This window comes from Odocoileus virginianus, chromosome 14 (genome assembly GCF_023699985.2).
Source record: "Odocoileus virginianus isolate 20LAN1187 ecotype Illinois chromosome 14, Ovbor_1.2, whole genome shotgun sequence".
Taxonomy (NCBI): Eukaryota; Metazoa; Chordata; class Mammalia; order Artiodactyla; family Cervidae; genus Odocoileus; species Odocoileus virginianus.
In genome coordinates, this window is record NC_069687.1 from 13,468,679 (window position 1) to 13,487,549 (window position 18,871).

At 45.4% G+C, this 18,871-nt stretch overlaps 1 protein-coding gene and 1 long non-coding RNA gene across 2 annotated transcripts in view; one reads left to right on the plus strand and one right to left on the minus strand.

Annotated features, from left to right (window-relative positions):
* The window catches only part of LOC110147151 (uncharacterized), a 65,497-nt gene extending 60,781 nt beyond the window's left edge, over nt 1–4,716 (minus strand). The window contains exons 1-2 of the long non-coding RNA XR_002316762.2: nt 4,479–4,716; nt 2,661–2,762 (exon numbers count right to left, since the gene is read on the minus strand). This is a non-coding gene — a long non-coding RNA (uncharacterized lncRNA). The remainder of the gene's footprint in view (nt 1–2,660; nt 2,763–4,478) is intronic.
* Nucleotides 4,717–4,829: 113 nt separating this feature from the next.
* FBXL7 (F-box and leucine rich repeat protein 7) overlaps nt 4,830–18,871 on the plus strand; it is a 425,655-nt gene continuing 411,613 nt past the window's right edge. The window contains exon 1 of the mRNA XM_070476504.1: nt 4,830–5,424. Coding sequence (XP_070332605.1) covers nt 5,388–5,424 — 37 coding nt within the window. The 5' untranslated portion in view covers nt 4,830–5,387. The remainder of the gene's footprint in view (nt 5,425–18,871) is intronic.

An 18,871-nucleotide genomic window follows, 5' to 3' on the forward strand; every position in this document is an offset into this window, starting at 1 on the left:
CCTCGACTCCTGGATGATAGTCCTGACTATCTGCCCTGGCACCACCTAAGGAGCAGGAGAGGCACTTGCTGGCCCTTCACTGCTAGGAGCACGTGGATGTGGATGTCTGATTGGGTCAGTCTGATTCTGGGCCCCCACTTAACCACGAGGTTGACCACCACCACTATAACCTGGCAAGCCCCACAGGAAGCCCAGGGTTGGAATACGGGTGAAAGTTCCCCAAAGGACAGGAACTGATATTTCCAGAGCAAAGAGGAAAAGTACTGGGTGGGGAAACAAAACAAAACAAAACAGTGCCCGGTACATTATTATTCAGTTTTGGGGTGACTTAGGAAGCTTCTTTGCGTGTTCAGTCAGTCAACCACGTCTGACTCTTCGAAACACCACAGACTGTAGCCCGCCAGGCTTCTCTGTCCATGGGATTTCCCAGGTGAGAATACTGGAGGGGGTTGCCATTTCTTCCTCCAGGGGATCTTCCTGACACAGGGATCAAACCAGTCTCCTGTGCCTCCTTCACTGGCAGACAAATTCTTTACCAAGGGGCCACCTGGGAAGCTTAGAATGCTTACTTATTTTTAAGGACTTTCGGTGATTGTGGCTTCTTAAAAAAGGCAGTGAGAGAAAGTGGAACAATAGTTAAATCATTTTATGTCTTCGTTCAACATTCATTTCTTCTGCTGGATTTTACTGAGTGAGTACACTGGGTTAGAAGCTGTGCTAGTTATTGAGAACCCATTGATGAAAAACCCACTACTTTTTTCTCAAGAAGCTTGAAAGGTGGGGGTTTCTGTTTGGCAGCTGGGTAAAAAGGTAGGAATTCTTTTCTAAAGCTGTACATGTATACAGTATCTTAGTTTTGAAATGTAAACCATAGACACATGTGAATGCACCTTTAAGCAGAAGTAGGGCTTTTCTTTCTAGAAAGAAAGTGATGAGTGGGAGTTATTCTCTAGGTGTGAGGGCTTCTCACGGTGGTGGCTGCTCTTGTTGGGGGGCCCTAGGGCTCGAGGGCTTCAGTAGTTGCCGCTCCTGGGCTCCAGGGCACAGCATCAATAGTTGTGGCACATGGGCTTAGTTGCTCCGAGGCATGTAGGATCCTCCCAGACCAGGGATCGAACCAGTGTCTCTTGCATTAGCAGGCAGACTCTTTACCACTGAGCCACCAGGGAAGTCCTCTTTTGTTTATACTGGATCGTCTCTCTTCCCCTCCATGGCTGGTGATAGAGCTATGAAAGTATTTAGACTTTAATTTCAGAGGAGGTAAATGTGGTTCCGTGAACTTCCAGATGTTCAAGCTGGTTTTAGAAAAGGCAGAGGAACCAGAGATCAAATTGCCAACATCCGCTGGATCATCGAAAAAGCAAGAGAGTTCCAGAAAAACATATATTTCTGCTTTATTGACTACACCAAAGCCTTCGAATGTGTGGATCACAATAAACTGTGGAAAATTCTGAAAGAGATGGGAATACCAGACCACCTGACCTGCCTCTTGAGAAACTTGTATGCAGGTCAGGAAGCAACAGTTAGAACTGGACATGGAACAACAGACTGGTTCCAAATCGGGAAAGGAGTACGTCAAGGCTGTATATTGTCATCCTGCTTACTTAACTTCTATGCAGAATATATCATGAGAAACGCTGGGTTGGAAGAAGCACAAGGTGGAATCAAGATTGCCGGGAAAAATATCAATAACCTCAGATATGCAGATGACACCACCCTTATGGCAGAAAGTGAAGAAGAACTAAAAAGCCTCTTGATGAAAGTGAAAGAGGAGAGTTAAAAAGTTGGCTTAAAGCTCAACATACAAAAAACTAAGATCATGGCATCTGGTCCCATCACTTCATGGGAAATAGATGGGGAAACAGTGTCAGACTTTATTTTGGGGGGCTCCAAAGTCACTGCAGATGGTGAGTGCAGCCATGAAATTAAAAGATGCTTACTCCTTGGAAGGAAAGTTATGACCAACCTAGATAGCATATTAAAAAGCAGAGACATTACTTTGCCGACAAAGGTCCATCTGGTCAAGGCTATGGTTTTTCCAGTGGTCATGTATGGATGTGAGAATTGGACTGTGAAGAAAGCTGAGCACCGAAAAATTGATGCTTTTGAACTGTGGTGTTGGAGAAGACTCTTGAGAGTCCCTTGGACTACAAGGAGATCCAACCAGTCCATCCTAAAGGAGATCAGTCCTGGGTGTTCATTGGAAGGACTGATGCTGAAGCTGAAACTCCAGTACTTTGGCCACCTCATGCGGAGAGTTGACTCATTGGAAAAGACCCTGATGCTGGGAGGGATTGGGGGCAGGAGGAGAAGGGGATGACAGGATGAGATGGCTGGATGGCATCACCGACTCAATGGACATAGGTTTGAGAAAAATCTGGGAGTTGGTGATGGACAGGGAGGCCTGGCGTGCTGCGATTCATGGGGTCGCAAAGAGTCGGACACGACTGAGTGACTGAACTGGACTGAACTGAACTGAAATGTGGTTAGTCACTACAATTTACTTTTCAATGTTAGCTTTGCTCTGATATATAAAGATCCTGGAAGGTGATTTAACCAAAAGGGGGGACAGAGCCTCCCAAGTTGAATAATGACCAGTTTAAGAGAAGTAGAAGAATGGGGAGGAGAGGAATGAGAACCTGCATTCATCTGGCACTTACCACGTAGGTGTCTCTAGATATTCGCACTGCTGGCGCTTCAGTTTCTTCTAGGATCACTTTCCTGAAATGTGTAGACCTCAAAAGAGGGAGGGAGATAACAGCCTATAAGAGAGCAAGTTGTCAACTCAACAGAATATCAAGTGAAGCATCCATCATCCCACTGCTTATAGAGGATTTGTTGCCAATAAAGCTTCCCAAAATGATCTGATCCAGAGCTAGATCCAGGGCAAGTCCCTACAAGATGATGAAAGATCACAGGGACCAGGTGAGCAGAGTCCCATTCTAGATGAAGACAACGAGGACACACTCATTTCTAGTTTGAGTTTACAGTTTCAGGCAGAGTCTCTGAAAACCCATATGATTCTTCCACATTTTTGACACACCCATTTCCTATACAGGGCCTGTGATGTAAGTTTTCAACTCAACAGACATGGGAAACACACATTATTGGCCAGACAATGTGCTAGATTATATATATGAAAAGATGAAATATAGTTCTTGATCTCTTTGAACTGGAACTGTTAGGGGAAGCACAGTGACTGAAACCACCCACCCTGGCCAGGCACCGTAGTAACCATTTGCATGGGTTGTTTTAGGACAGGAGGTCCTGGTAAGGAACAGGGAACTAATAAGCCTCCACCAACCGGAAGAGTTTCGGAAAGGTCAAAAGGAGACACCACATGTCCCACCACCTCCCAGAATCCTTCTCACTGGCATCCATCTTGGCTGAAGGAGGTGTGCATCACCCGGAAGGACTCTGAGTCAGAATGATTGGCTAAAGACAACCCGGAAACTAATCCCATCATCATGAAACCGGGAGCCACGTGACAGAGCTGTTCTTCCTGGGTTCCCCTACCCTACTGCTCTCCACCCGGGTGCCCTTTCCCAGTAAAATCTCTTGCTTCGTCAGCACCTCGGACAATTCATTTCCGAGTGTTAGAAAAGAGCCCAGTTTCGGGCCCTGGAAAGGGTCTCCCTTCCTGCAACAGAACAGTTGACATGTGATTGGTACAATTATTTAGTTCAGTGCTTGAAAATAGATGAATTTATGTTTCCTTCAAAACATGATCTCTCTGGAACAATAAATCTAGATTTTAAAATTTGGAAACACGATATTTTTGCTTATCCTTAAGAACGAAAATTGTAGTAAATGAAAGGAAATTACCCGAAAAGAATCTATGGAAGATCAAGTCACTAACAATTTCTGCAAGAGGTCGCAAGTCTTCTAGGAAAAAGATAATTACGAAAACGCTGGACCTCCATTCAGGTATCATAAATGCTTATATATTATATGTATCATTATGTAAGTTTAATTTAAAACGTGCAACACTTATAAAGAGAAACTGTGCTGCGTGCCTGCCTCCGTAGAAAATAATTTACACTGTGAATGCCCAGGTCGTTACTAAGATGCAGTGTTATAAAACTCTAGGTATTTATGTGGAAAGGGAATAAAACATTAAGAAGAATTTCCTTTTTCCATTTAAAGGAGTGAACACCAAAAGGCCATTTTAAGACTCTAGAAGTGCCACAGAAATTTCCAAAAGAGGTTGTAATGTATAAAACAAAGGGTAACACCAACCACAAGGAAAAAAAAAAAAAAAATCATAGAAACGGGAGGGTGGAAGTGGGGAACACACTTCCTGGCTCAGAAGCTCTTAAAAGTTCTGAGCCAGGAAACCTCCCGCACCGGGGCGAGGAATGTCTTTGGCTCTGCAGTGACTCCCTGCTAAGTTCCCCTTCAAGTTTTGCCTCCCTGGCTCCTGGGTTCCCGCCTCAGACCCGAACGTGGGAGCCCCAGGAGGAGGCCGGCACGAATACCTGGAGCTGTCGGACAGAATCAGCCTCCAACGCGTGTTGATTCGGAATGCCACCACACCTAACACAGGCCGTATTTGCAGGCAGACCCAAGGGATTTCAAATGACCCCCGGAAGCTCAGCTTACTCATTGGGGACCCAGCCGGGAAAAGAACAATAGTAAAATTGAGCCAAGAGCGCGCCTTCCTTCGCTCCCCGCAGCAGTTCGCGGGCGGCGCGCAAGGCCTGCGCCCGGGCTGGGGCTGGGACCCCGAGCCCCGAAAAGGCGCGCTGCCCCTTTAAAAGGCCGCGCATCTCCGGGCCGGCCTTCCTCCCCGGGGCTCCAGCTGTGATTGACGCTGGGCGGCGAGAGGAGGCGCCTGGCGCTAACAAAAGTCCGGCCCTTGGGCGAGCCGCGCCGGGCCGCGAGTCTTTTGCTCGCTCGGGGCACCCGCAACAAGTGGCCGCCTCGCCCTCCCCGGGGCAAGCCGCGGGTGTGCAGGGGGCGCCCGGAGGAGGCGGCAGAGCCCAGGACCCCCGGCCGCTCGCGCCGCTCGGCTCAGCGCCCACCGCCGGGGGGATCGGGGCGGGCGGATGGGGACCCGGCGGCGGCGGCGCGGCGAGCCTCTGGGCGGCCCCGGGGCGCGGGCTCTCCGCGGCGCTGCGCCCGCCGGCCCCGAACGCGGATTCTAAGGGCGGCGGCCGTCCCCGGGTCCCCACCCGGCGCAGTCGGGGGATTGCCAGGAGGGGACCGAACCCACCCCCACCGCCCACCGGAGTGCGGGGGGCCGCCCCCGGCCGGAGATCGGTCCCGGTGCGTGGGGTATGCGCAGCTAACGGTCCCGTCGGGCGGGCTTTCCTCTGGCGGAGCGCGCAGGCGGTGCGCCCCAGCTATGGAGTGTCCGGGGAGACGGCGGGCATGACGGCGGCAGGATGGGCGCGAACAATGGCAAACAGTACGGCAGCGAGGGTGAGTGGGCCGTCCGTCCTCACACTCCCGATCGCTCCCCACCCCGCCCCCCATCTCTTTTCCCCTCGCCTTCGCGTCTGGGAAAGAAGGTTCTCGCACGCCCGGTGGTGTCGGGGCGCACCTCCATTGGGCACCCTGTCTGGGCCATCACCTTCCCCTTCGGCATAGAGTGCTCGGGCGCCCCGAGGGTGCTTTCTCACGGCGGGGGACTCTCTAAGCAACTTCACAGGTTGTCCGTGCGACGGTTCGCGTGGCCTTTCTGCCTGTGGCGAAACGGCTGTGCCTTCCCTTCCCTTCCCTGGGGCATCTGGGGTTTTAGGTTGGAGAGTTTGGCAGCTGGCGGAAGACGGTTCTGAGAAACAACGCAGGGAAAACTTTCCCAGGCCTTTGTGCACCAGTCACTTGGACTCTCCTGTAGCAGGGAAAACTTCTGGAAGAAGTTAAGTTTCCATTCTCTGCTCACTGCTCCCGCGAGCTGACAGCTTCGTGAAACTGACCACCTAGGGGCCATGCGAGGCCAGGCGTGGCTGGGGAGTTTGGTCTGGGCTCTCCCGGGGCTCGAGACGGGCAAAGGACCGTCTGTTACATGGGCCTGGAAATTGCACAGAAATATTGCCTGTCAAGTGGGAACTTGGAAGCTGGGGAAACTTTAAACTCCACCTACTCCTAAAAGTGTGATGGATGTGTGGGTTGGCTTCTCCCTCGCCCTTCCTCCCCTTCTTTGCATAAAACCGTAGTGTTGGAACCCGGTTGATTAACTGCGTTGCCCCTGATATGCATACTGCAGAGGCATTTCCCTGCAGTTTTGAAGTTAGGAAGGTTTGTCTTTCGTGAACTTGGCTGGAGGGGAGTGCAAGAGACGGGGTCGGTTTTACAGCCCGCCCCCAGAGGACCGGCGGTTAGAAGCGGGGTCCCGCGCCTGCAGACTGCTAGGAATGCAGAATGGCTATTCAGCATGTGGTGTTAGAGAAACTCCGAACATTCAATTCAAAACTTGAGGAGCTCCGGCCACGGAAGGTGGATGCCTCTCCCCCTCGCTCAGCAGTGTTCCTTCTCAGCAGCTTTGTGAAATTACAGCAGAAACCGACCCTAAGAAAACCGTATCCACAAGAACCTTTTGTTTAAATCATTCTTTTTCCAGGGCATCATGTGTTGAATTCCACATATATATGAAATAAGTAGATTTCTTTATTCTGTACAGTTAAGTGAGAGAAATACCCCCCCCCCCCGACAATTTCTTTCTTTCTTTCTTTTTTTTAAAGGAAGTTGAAAGGTGGTCTTTTAAGATAGCCAACCGTGAAATTAGGCCAGAAAAGATTATTGGAGAATCTTGGCCACCCCCCAAAACCTCGTGAAGTTAATGTTTTAAAAAATGGTGGAAAAATGAAAGATTAAGCCTCCTTCCTCTTGAGTTATTAAAAAGCTTTCAGGGAGTGAAATGTGTGTTTGTCAGTTCTGGGTGTGTACCCATTACTTTACTTGAACACTGGGGCTGGGGGGGTCCGATACCTGGAGAGCTACACAGAGCTGCGGCTTGAACAAAACCCCTCACACTCTTTCTAATCCTTTGCAACTTGTTCTTACATCCCAGCCTTCTCCTATTGTGCAGTGTGTGGTGTGTGACTACTTCCTGTCTGAACAGTGGAGTTTTCAACCCTTGGGAGAGAAAAGGAGAGACAGAAAACTAATGTTCTCCAGCTGTTATTCCTAACTGCTACCTCTGCATTTTCACTTGAGCTGAAGTGAAATTTTTACTGGAATCCGATTTAGATACACAGTGGACTTTTTATAGGAAAAAAAACCTCTTGAGTTCAGCTGATTCAAGGGGACCAATAGGAAGCTTCGGGAGGTAACTGAGTTTTGGCTGGAGGGACACATTGTGTTCAGTGTTCATCAGCTCTCTTCAAATGCATCCAGATTCTTCTGTGATAGATGGGGGGTAGGGGTGGGGAGAGAAGGGGGATAGAGAGTTAGAATGAGAAGAGCTTTTCAAAAATTGTTTCTCCGCCCAGTTACACTTTAACACCTTCCTAATATATATCATTATAATATACGTAATGTATTATAGGTTAAATATATATGTAATTGAGTTTGGTCAACTTTATTACATTGTGCTATTGGATGGTAAAGTCTATGCAAATAAGCCTGTGGGAATTTGGTGTGTTAATGCCATCTTTCTTATCTGAAACATCCAATTTTAAAGAAAGTCAAAGCAATCCCTGGACACAGTATTTCTATTACCGAAGGAGACTGAGCCTGGGCAGTTTCGCAGCTAGAGTGCTGTTTGCATCTGTGCTCGGTCACTAAGAGTCAGTTCTTCTGACTGTGACCCCAGAGACTGTAGCCTGCCAGGTTCCTCTATCCATGGGATTTCTCAGGCAGGAATACTGGAGTGAATTGCCATTTCCTTCTCCAGGGGAGTCTTCCTGACCCAGGGACTGAACTCTCGTCTCCTGCATTGGCAGGCGGACTCTTTACTGCTGAGCCATCTGGGAAGTCCATGGTGTAGTTTAGGCGTGGTGTATTTTAAATTATCAATGAATGTGCATAGAATGGCTCAGTGAGAGATCCCTCAGCTCTAAAGTGTTGGTGTTTGTGTATGCTTTAAAAATTTACAACTTTAATGTATTTTGTTTACTACTGGAGTTGACACCACCATGTAAATGACCCTTAAGTTTTAGAAATATTGTGAATTATTAGAACCTTTAAAACCTCAATATTTCATCTGTAATTTCACTTTGTCCTGCTCCTAGAAAAATATCTTTTTAAAAGATATTTTTAAAAAATATTCCCAAAACTTAACTTAGCAGGTGCAGTGGGTGAGAGGCTTCCTATTTCTGTGACCTCCCAGGTCCTGTAGCATCAGTATCACCTGGGAGCTTGTCAGAAAGGCAGAATCTGAATCATTTACCACATGCATGTTAGAGCTCAAGGCAGTTCTTGTATGAAATGCAAAGCATTGATTTGGGAGTCTGGAAATTTGATTCCAGCTTTTGCTTAGCTACCAGACTTTGCTTAGTTGTCCCCAGGTCTTAAGGTCTTTATTCTATAGAGTGAAGAGAGAAAAAAAAATTTTTTTGGGGGGCATTATTTGTTGTAATCACCCTTGAGCATGTAGTCCTTCATTTTAGTTTGTTCACATAATGCTTTAATGGACCACTTTGGAAAGACATGTTATAATGAGTATGACTGCCCTGATAAGTGCTAGTTACTCAGTTATGTCCGACTCTTTGCAACCCCACGGACTGTAAGCCGCCAGGTTTCTCTGTCCATGGAATTCTCCAGGCAAGAATACTGGAGTGGGTAGCCATTCCCTTCTCCAGGGGATCATCCCAACCTGGGGATTGAACCCAGGTTCTCCTGGATTGCAGGCAGATTCTTTACCATCTGAGCCCCCAGGGATGACATTATAGTCCTGAAATCAGTAAATATTCCTTTCCCTTTTGTCATCCCCTTTACCCTCATCTCTGTCTTCCTCACTCATTCCCACTTTCTCTTTTAACTCAGACAGTCTCTGCTTTTAATTCTGAGATTAAAGGTCATGTGCTTATCAATATTGTGTGTTTCCAGTGTTTTGTTTTCCTACAGACTTAGTGAATGTTCAGATTAATGATTTAATTCCCAGGCTTCAGGCAGACTTAGAATTTGCTCCAGGAAAATGTTACCACACAGTTTTCTGATTTTCAGCTTTCTAGAAATATAAGCGAATGTCTAAATGATTAGTATGTTCTGGTAAACTCTTTTTATGGGAGACTGATTTTCTTTATCTTCTTTTATAAAGTTTAAGTTACAGCCCATGTGTGGAAATCTAGAGAATAATTTGGGGTGATTCAAGCCATTAGAACCATTAGCTTTGACTCCAGTTAAACCAAATAAACAAATCTCTCCCTTCAAGTAGCCAGAGAGAAGCTGCTTTCCTGCCTTTTAAGGTTTCCAGCCTCACCCTCACTTACTTGGTGGTTTCATTGTTAATGTTTATTCTACTCCAGCAGGGCTGAGTCTGTCATCCTCACACTGTTAACAGCTCCTTTGTAAACTCCTGCATGTTTTTGAATTGGTGCTGATGAAGTCTTGTGATGGGCTTGACCTGGGTAGCTCTGCGGCTTTATCAACGCCCTGAATCCCTTTTCACCATCTCAGATCTGAGCTCTTTAGATGTGAGGAGGGCAAGTTGCCAGGGAACATAAATCCTTACCAGTCCCTCACCACTTTGGGGAACATATCTTGAAATAATAACAATGATGGCAGCTGTTGTTGTTCAGTTAGTAAGCTGTGTCTGTCTCTTTGCAACCCCCGGGATGGCAGCACACTGGGCTCCTCTGTCTTCCACTGTCTGCTCACTATTTGAGCATGAGTTTGCTCAAATTCATGTCCATTGAGTCGGTGATGCTATCTAACTATCGCATCCTCTGTCATCCCTTCTCCTTTTGCCTTCAATCTTTCCCAGCATCAGGGTCTTTTCCATTGAGTTGACTCTCTGCATCAGGTGGTCAAAGTATTAGAGCTTCAGCTTCAGCAACAGTCCTTCTAATGGATATTCAGGGTTGATTTCCTTTGGGATTGACTGGTTTGATGTCTTGCTGTCCAAGGGACTCTCAAGTCTTTTCCAGCACCACAATTCGAAAGTATCGGTTCTTTGACGCTCAGGCTTTTTTACGGTCTAGCTCTCACATCTGTACGTGACTACTGGAAAAATAATGGCAGGTGACATTTTTTGAGCTCTTGTTTTGTCTAAGCATGATCCTTAAGTTCTTTATATACACTGAATCGTGTCATTCTTATCATGATTCTATGGGACAGGCATTCCTATATCTCCATTTGACTGATGAGGAAACACAGTTCAGAGAGGACCATCATTTTCCCAAGGTCCTACAGCTAGTGGAGGTGGAAAAGGGGCTCATGGTCAGGTTTATCTAAGCCCAGAATTACTTATTCATTATGATTACCTATTCATTCAACCAATGTATGCTGCCTTCTTATTTCCTATCATGTGCCAGGAACTCTGTTGATTCTTGGGATCCATCAGTAATTAGATAAAGATCCTGTCCTTGTCAGTCTTTATCTGTGTGCATGTGTGTTGGGAAGGAGGGGAAATGGAACATTTAACACAGTAACTTAGTAAAACATGTGATGAATTATGAGGAGCTAAGGTCTCTGCATAGAGAAAATTGCCAGGTTAAGACTAACGCTTAATGGAGGCAAAGAATTGATGCTTTGACTTTGGTTCTGGAGAAGACTCTTGGTGGGAGTTGAGAGGACGAGGGTGTGGCAGATTTTAATTAGAGTAGTCTCTGCGGGCCTTATGGAGAAATTGGCATTTAGACTGAGACTTAGAAGAAGTGAGGGACTGATCCCTGAAGATCCACGAAGCATGTTGACTGTTACTTTTGACCACCGTGTCCTACCAAAGTGAACTACTCTTTATGCTGGAGGCTGTGCATCATCTTTTTATGCAAGTGTAGCATCATCAGCCTTCTATGAATAGTCAGCTACAGTGGAACCGGGACAGTTTGGCCATTGGGCATATGTTTTTTGCCTAGAGTCTTTGCAAATGTGTCATATGCAATTACATTCTATCAGATGTTTTGTGACTGCTTTTGTAGGGAGACGATGGGGAGCCTAGGACATGCTCTCTTGCTGTGATCAGTAGTGTTGTCTGACTTCCTGATATGTGACCTTCCCACCAAACGTCTCTGTCATTCTTAAATAGATTCGGGTCTTTGTCTTTTGCCTCCAGTAAATAAATTCATTCCGATGAAAATCAGAAGATACATGATATTGATTCCACTACTTGGCTTAGGTCAAAGCAATAGTGAAGCTAACAATGCCATTTTTCGTCTGACAGTGTATTTTCGGAGATTTGGGGACTCTTTGCATGTTTTAAACAAGAGAAAGAGAAGAGATGCTAACTTTTCTTTCTCCTTGGGAATCATCTCCTGTCAACTCTCTATCTGCTCCCTCTGCCCTTTGAAATACAATGAATTCTGGGTTGATTTTGAGTCCTTGATAATTACTCTTCCCCTTAGTCCTTATCTAGTAGTGCCTCTGGAAGCTGCTTGGAACTACTTGGCTTGCCTCTTTGACTACTAGAACCTTCTAGATATCATGCATCTTAAGATGGCATTTTTTGTTATTCAGTCGCTAAGTCATGTCTGACCCTTCTACAGCCCCATGGACTGGACTGTCCATGGGATTTCCCAGGCAAGAATACTGGAGAGAGTTGCCACTTCCTTCTCCAGGGGATCTTCCCGACCTGAGGATCGAGCCCACGTCTCCTGCATTGGCAGTCAGGTTCTTTACCACTGAGCCATCAGGGAAGCCTGTAAGATGGCATTAGGAAAGTATTAAACTATGTGGCAGCATCATGAATAAAGTCTAGAGTGAATACATTCTCTTTATTATGAAGAAGGTAATAAATGAAGTTTAGATACCTAATACCTTAAAGCTCATGGCTACAATGAAGATTGAATTTCAGAGTGCTGATTCGAGACCAAGGTACATAAGTTACTGGCAGGTGGGTAGATTTGACTTAGTCTGGGGAAAAGCTGATTAGAGCTGTGCACTTGTGAGACAGGCTTCCTAATGAGGGAGTGAGTCTGTCCACATGGGGAGGGGGTGCACAGAAAGGGATGCTGTGCTAGAGAGTTCTGCATCAACAAAGGGATCTACTATAGGACCCTACACCAAGTCCCCTATGAAAGATGTTCCCATGTGCAGTTATGTTCTTCTTTTAAACAAAGTCTGGTGAATTGATGATGTTGTGTTAGTTTCAGGTTTACATTCAAAGTGATTCAGTTATGGCTTCCCTGGTGGCTCAGATGGGAAAGGATCTGCCTGCAACGTGGGAGACCTGGGTTCGATCCCCGGGTTTGGAAGAGCCCCTGGAGGAGGGCATGGCAACCCACTCCAGTATTCTTGCCTGGAGAATCCCATGGATAGAGGAGCCTGGCGGGCTACAGTCCATGGGGTTGCAAAGAGGTGAACATGACTGAGCAAGTAAGCACAGCACGCAGCATATATATACACACACTCATATGTATTCTTTTCCAGATCTTTTCCATTATAAGTTATTACAAAATACTGAGTATAGTTCTCTGTGCTATACAGTGAGTCCTTGTTTCTTATCTATTTTGTATATAGTAGTATATAGAAGGCAATGGCACCCCACTCCAGTACTCTTGCCTGGAAAATCCCATGGATGGAGGAGCCTGGTCGGGTACAGTCTATGGGGTCGCTAAGAGTTGGACACGATTGAGCGACTTCCCTTTCACTTTTCACTTTCCTGCATTGGAGAAGGAAACGGCAACCCGCTCCAGTGTTCTTGCCTGGAGAATCCCAGGGACGCGGGAGCCTGGTGGGCTGCCGTCTATGGGGTCGCCTAGAGTCGGACACAACTGAAGTGACTTAGCAGCAGCAGCAGCAGCCAAATATATCTGTTAATCCCAAATTCCTAATTTATTCCTACCCTCCTTTGCCTGTTGCTAGTCATAGTTTGTTTTCTATGTCTGTGGGTTGCATTTATGTTTGATAAAGGGTTATTGTTTGATTTGAACTCATATTGCTACTCCCCCCAAATACATTTCTATCCTTATAGTTGTTGGAAAGTACTACCCTTGATTTTTCTAGGTTAATTTTCTCTCTATTACATGTGTGTGTTTATGTCCATTTAGATATATTTAGATATTAGTTAGAAAATCAACCAATTTTTTTCCCCTGCCTTCTGTGGGACATAGCCTCTTGCAGCAGTAGTTGCGTTTGATAAATGATGTCCTGCTTTCAGTGTAGTGATGGCTATGGACTCTACCTATAGTGTTGCTGTTACTTTCATTATTAGCCTAAAACATGTAGATCTACTGAAGTTGAAGTAGCCCCTGAATTATGCTTATGTTGAATGTCTGGAATAAATGTCTTACTTTTGTAAGACTTTCACTGGCATCCTGTATTAGTGACATTTGATAGGAAGCTACAGATTGACCAGAACCTCACAGAGACTGCATCTTTCTCAAGGAGTCCTCACGTTGTTTGGCACCATGTCTGCTGTGTGTAAGCCAGGCGGGCACTTCTGCCACGTGGTGATAAAGTCCGTGTCAGCTGAACTTTCCCAGAATGTAGCCCTTTTTTTTGATGGGGGGGGGGGTGGGTTTGTTACAGAAATTTAGACCTCTTTTTCCATCTATTCACTGTGTTAAATGTCTAGATAGAGTAAGACTTGCTTTAACGAAGTTCAGTGAAAACCTGAAAAGCAAGATTAGGAGGCCAGTGATTTCAGAACAATAGGATAAATGCAGATTCACTGAGGGACCCTGATTTTCTGATGTGCTAGGTGTGAATGTAAGTGATAAGTAGGAAGTGGGCATAAGATTAGAGCTACTCTCTAAATGACGATTGCTCTGGAGAATACTTACAACTCTCCAAATATCTAAAGTATGTACATGTTTCCTAAAACAGCAGTGACAACAACAGCAACAGTATATACATATGCTATATGTCAAATAGATACCCAACAAGGACCTGTACTGTGTAGCACAGGGAACCATACAGTATTTTGTATTAACCTATAAAGGAAGAGAATCTGAAGAGCAGTGTGTGTATATATATATACATATATATGTATATATATGTGTATTCATATATATAACATTATATATGTGTGTGTGTGTGCTAAGTCGCTTCAGTAGTTGTGTCAAAACTCTGTGTGACCCCATGGACTGTAGCCCACCAGGCTCCTCTCTTCATGAGATTCTCCAGGCAAGAGTACTGGAGTGGGTTGGTTGCCTTTCCACCTCCAGGAGGTCTTCCTGACGCAGGGATCGAAACTGTGTCTCTTTTTGACCCCATGGACTGCAGCATGCCAGGCCTCCCTCTCCATCACCAACTCCCAGAGCCCACTCAAACTCATGTCCATTGAGTCGGTGATGCCATCCGACCATCTCATCCTCTGTCGTCCCCTTCTCCTCCTGCCTTCAATCTTTCCCAGCGTCAGGGTCTTTTCCAATGAGTTAGTTCTTTGCATCAGGTGGCCAAAGTATTGGAGTTTCAGCTTCAACATCAGTCCTTCCAATGAACATTCAGGACTGATTTCCTGTAGGATGTACTGGTTGGATCTCCTTGTTGTCGGAGGGACTCACAAGAGTCTTCTTCAACATCACAGTTCAAAAGCATCAGTTCTTCAGTGCTCAGCTTTCTTTATAGTCCAACTCTCACATCCATACATGACTACTGGAAAAACTGTAGCCTTGACTAGATGGACCTTTGCTGGCAAAGATGTATGGTAATCTATGGTAATATATATAGAAACACTGAATCACTGTGCTGTATACCTGAAACTTAAATGATACTGCAGATCAGCTATACTGCAATTAAAAAAAAAAGCAGGTACATTGGAGGGGAAGTAGCTTCTACTCTTGGAAGAAATGAAATCTTTTGTTAGGAGTTTCTCCCTAATCATTCTTAGAAATCTTCCTTTTCCATCCCTGCTGTGGTTTATCCCATGGGAAGTGATTAGTTTGTGAGTGAGGACCTTGGAAGGGCTTCAGAGAAGACGCAGCAGCATCTGAGCAGCCTCGGTCCTTGCCACACCTGTCGCCTGCCACCAAGGAGGAGCCTGCAGGCAGATGCTTTTTAAACATGCTGGGTGCATACCCCGAAGATGTCCAGCTTTCAGACTTCTGACACAAATGATCATGAACTGTCTCGGAATTTTCCTGAGTAATATGGCCACCGTTCTCACTGGTCCATGTAGTGTCTACTGTGTCTGGAGTTGTAAATCTTTATTCGATCTTGATTCGCTTGTGCTTTAGATGTGCTCATTCTCTCAATCCCTGTTTACCGTCTAAACCCGTAACAAAATGAAAAACAGTTGCTAACCCTGCACAAGCTCATCGCTGTAACTGTAGAAGCCTTGAGCAATGTGTAGAAATGTTATTAAAACATTTTTTTGTTGTTGTTTGCTCTCCTCTCTGTGGTAAATTCCTCCGCTTCATTTTCCAAGAAGAAGTAGCAGGGGAAGGAATCAAAATTTCTAGAGAAAAATGCCAGGAATTTTTCTTGTGTTTGTGGATTGACCTTCTGGCTGTGAGTGGCTGTCCCACTTTTTGGCCAGGCATGGCAGTCAGGAAGAGGCTCCCTGGATGTGCCGTTGAACCTTTGACCAGATGGAGTCCTCCAGTCAAATCACAGATCTGGGTTAAGTCCAAGTCTAAGGCCAGGTCTCACATGGTGTAGCTGTTGGAGGTGGCTCGAACCCTAGTGGGAGGAAGAACAGGTGTGAGGCTGAGGATGGAGTAGAAGAAATATATATATGAGAGGGAAGAAGAGGAGAAATTCAGAGAGGAGGGGATTTAGGGCATTGATTGCTCTTTTCTCTAAAGAATGAAATCACTGTTGTACTCTGTTCTCTTTTCTTACAAATAGCCTGTGCGGTGCTTAGTAGCTCAGTCATGTCTGACTCTTTGCAACCCCAAGGACTGCAGCCCACCAGGCTCCTCAGTCCATGGGGATTCTCCAGGCAAGAATACTGGAGTGGGTTGCCATGCCCTCGCCCAGGGGATCTTCCCAACCCAGGGATCAAACCCAGGTCTCCTGCATTGGCTTCCCTTGTGGCTCAGCTGGTAAAGAATCCGCCTGCAATGCGGGAGACCTCGGTTTGGTCCCTGGGTTGGGAAGATCCCCTGGAGAAGGGAAAGGCTACCCACTCCAGTATTCTGGCCTGGAGAATTCCATGGACTGTACAGTCCATGAGGTCGCAAAGAGTCGGACATGACTGAGTGACTTTCACTTTTCACTTTCACTCCCACATTGCAGGTGGATTCTTTACAGTTTGAGCCACCAGGGAAACCCTACAAATAGCTTAGCTCCCGGAACAAAAACGATGACTATTAGGTTATTTGGTAGGCTTGGCTGTTGCCAAGTTTATTGTATTTTTCATTTCCGTAACAGTAACAATTATTAAGTACTTAGTGGGTTCTATTTCCCAGAATAAATGTGTTACACACACTTATTCCTCTAGTTCACAACATTCAGGGAGGCGGTGGGCACAGATCATCCCATTTTTCAGTTGCCAACACAGAAGCTTCGAGATGGGCTGACTGCCCAGGGCACAGAGCTGGTGAGTGGTCCAGTCCTGCCTGAAGTCTCCGTGGCTCCACCCCTGACCCGCTCCTGCCTCGGCCATGTAAGTTGCAGCCAAAATCTTTCCAGATCTTTGTTTTGTTTGTGTGTTTCAAAGGCATGCAGCCAGTGGGAAGTAGCCCTTAAAAGTGAAAGCAACAGTTTTATGGATGAGGTGCACAAAAATGAAAGACATCTTTGGAAAGAAACTTTCAACCCACTCTACCTGGCTCTCCTAAGGACCAATTAACTGCTCATTAGGCAGCAATCTGCTGACAAATTGGCAGGGAAACTAGTGTCTGTGAGAATGGCAGCATGTAAAATAATTAGCATATTCTGTAGAGTCTCCAGGGAGCCAGGGAGAGCTGGGGGGCTGTCCCTCTAGGCTCCAGAGCATCAGGAACTTTTAATTATTTCGGTTCTGGGAGAGCTTCTTACCTGGGATAGCCACCTGCTCACAAACAGAAGCTAAGGGTGGACTGAAAGAGGTGTGCATGTTTTCCTTCCTTCCTAACTAGTTTAAAAGTTATATCTCATATTTCCCTCTGGCTTCAAAAGTGTGGATTTGAATTAGCCATGAATAGGGGGAATTATTCCAATGTGTATTTTTATTTGCTTGGCCCCCTGGGAAACTTCTCCATGAGTATGTCTATGCAATTGCTTTGGAAACTATAAAGCATTTCAGTAATCAATCTTATTTATTGTCACAAGGACTGTAGGAGGGGGTGATTTCTGTCATGATCCCCAGTTTATAGATGAGGAAACTGAGCCCTTGGCAGGTTAAATGACTTGCCTTGATCATACAGCTGAGAATGGATGGGGTCATTCCAACTCTAAATTTAGTATGTTTTCCATTATACTATCACTTCTTTTAAACCTCTACAAGAAAAAAAGAGTCATGCTAGAGTATTGTCACCAGGCATTTTTGACAGTTATTTTAAATTGCTTATACCCAAGGATGAAAGTCCCTTAGTCAGCAAGGTGATCAAACCAGTCAATCCTAAACAAAATCAACCCTGAATATTCATTGGAAGGATTGATGCTGAAGCTGTAATCCTTTGATGTCAAGAGCCAACTCATTGGAAACGACCCTGATGATGGGAAAGATGGAGGGCGGGAGAAGGGGTTGACAGAGGATGAGATGGTTGGATGGCATCACCGACTTGATGGATGTGAGTTTGAGCAAACTCTGAGAGATAGTGGAGGACAGAGGAGCCTGGGGTGCTGCAGTCCATGGGATTGCAAGGAGTCAGACACAACTTAGCAACTGAACAACAACAACAAGGATGAAAGTGAGGGTCTTGCAAGCATCCATCCTGTCCTTTAATAACTGCTTTTGGGGCTCTAGAAGAAGTAGGGAGCCTGTAGCCTACTGGTCTTCTCAGTCCATAGAGCTGTGTCATGGCTCACGGGAGCAGCCTTGCAGTGGGAAGATTATTTTAATGAGAATGCAGAGTGAACTGTTAGAAGTATTCACGACACAATGACATTATTCCTTCCGGTGTACTTGCTAGCCCTTAAATCTCAGCCGGGGCTGTGAGAGGTGTTTCCCTCTGAAAACTTCTGTTCCAGATGCTTAGAGAAAGTTATTTTAGTTTTGGGAGGATCAGAGACTCAACTCTAAAATTGGGGAGGGTCAACATCACTGGAGTCCTGATTCTCTCAGTGTTCCCGTTTCTTTTGTTGTTGAAGGACCACACTCTTCAGAGGTCTTTGGAAGTGTTTAGGTCCTGGAGAAGCCCTTCAGGTTGAGTTGATAATCAGAGGTTTCCGGTGTTGTTGATTCATTCTTTCCTCTAGTCTTTAATTGCTTCACTTTACATTCATTATCCTCTGGTTTGCTGTTTTATTTTCTGCTTCTTGTTCCTTTGTATTTATTTATTGCTTATTCTACCATGTGCTCACTCAGTGTGACTATAACCCTGCTCACATATTAGGTCCTTAATATAGTTTCGTTAAACAAATTCATGAGGATGAATCTGTAGTTATGATCTTTATTGGTCTAAAAAAGTCTAGAAACCCTATCATATTTTCAGTGAACTTTTCGTAGACTTGAACATTTTACTCTTAAAAAAAGTATCTTTGGGCGTGTTTTCTTCTGAAGATAGTCTGACTTGGACTTTCATTTTGAACATTGTGGTTCCAATCTTCTTGTGGATGAAAATAGTATAGCTTGTGTACTTAAGGAAAGTGAAATACATATTTTTTGATTGCTAAAAACAATGCAGATGATAGTTCAACTTCAGATTTTTTTAAAAAAAGTGTATGTATGTATGTATGTATGTATGTATGTATTAATTTTTGGCTGTGCTGGATCTTTTTGCTCAGGCTTTCTCTA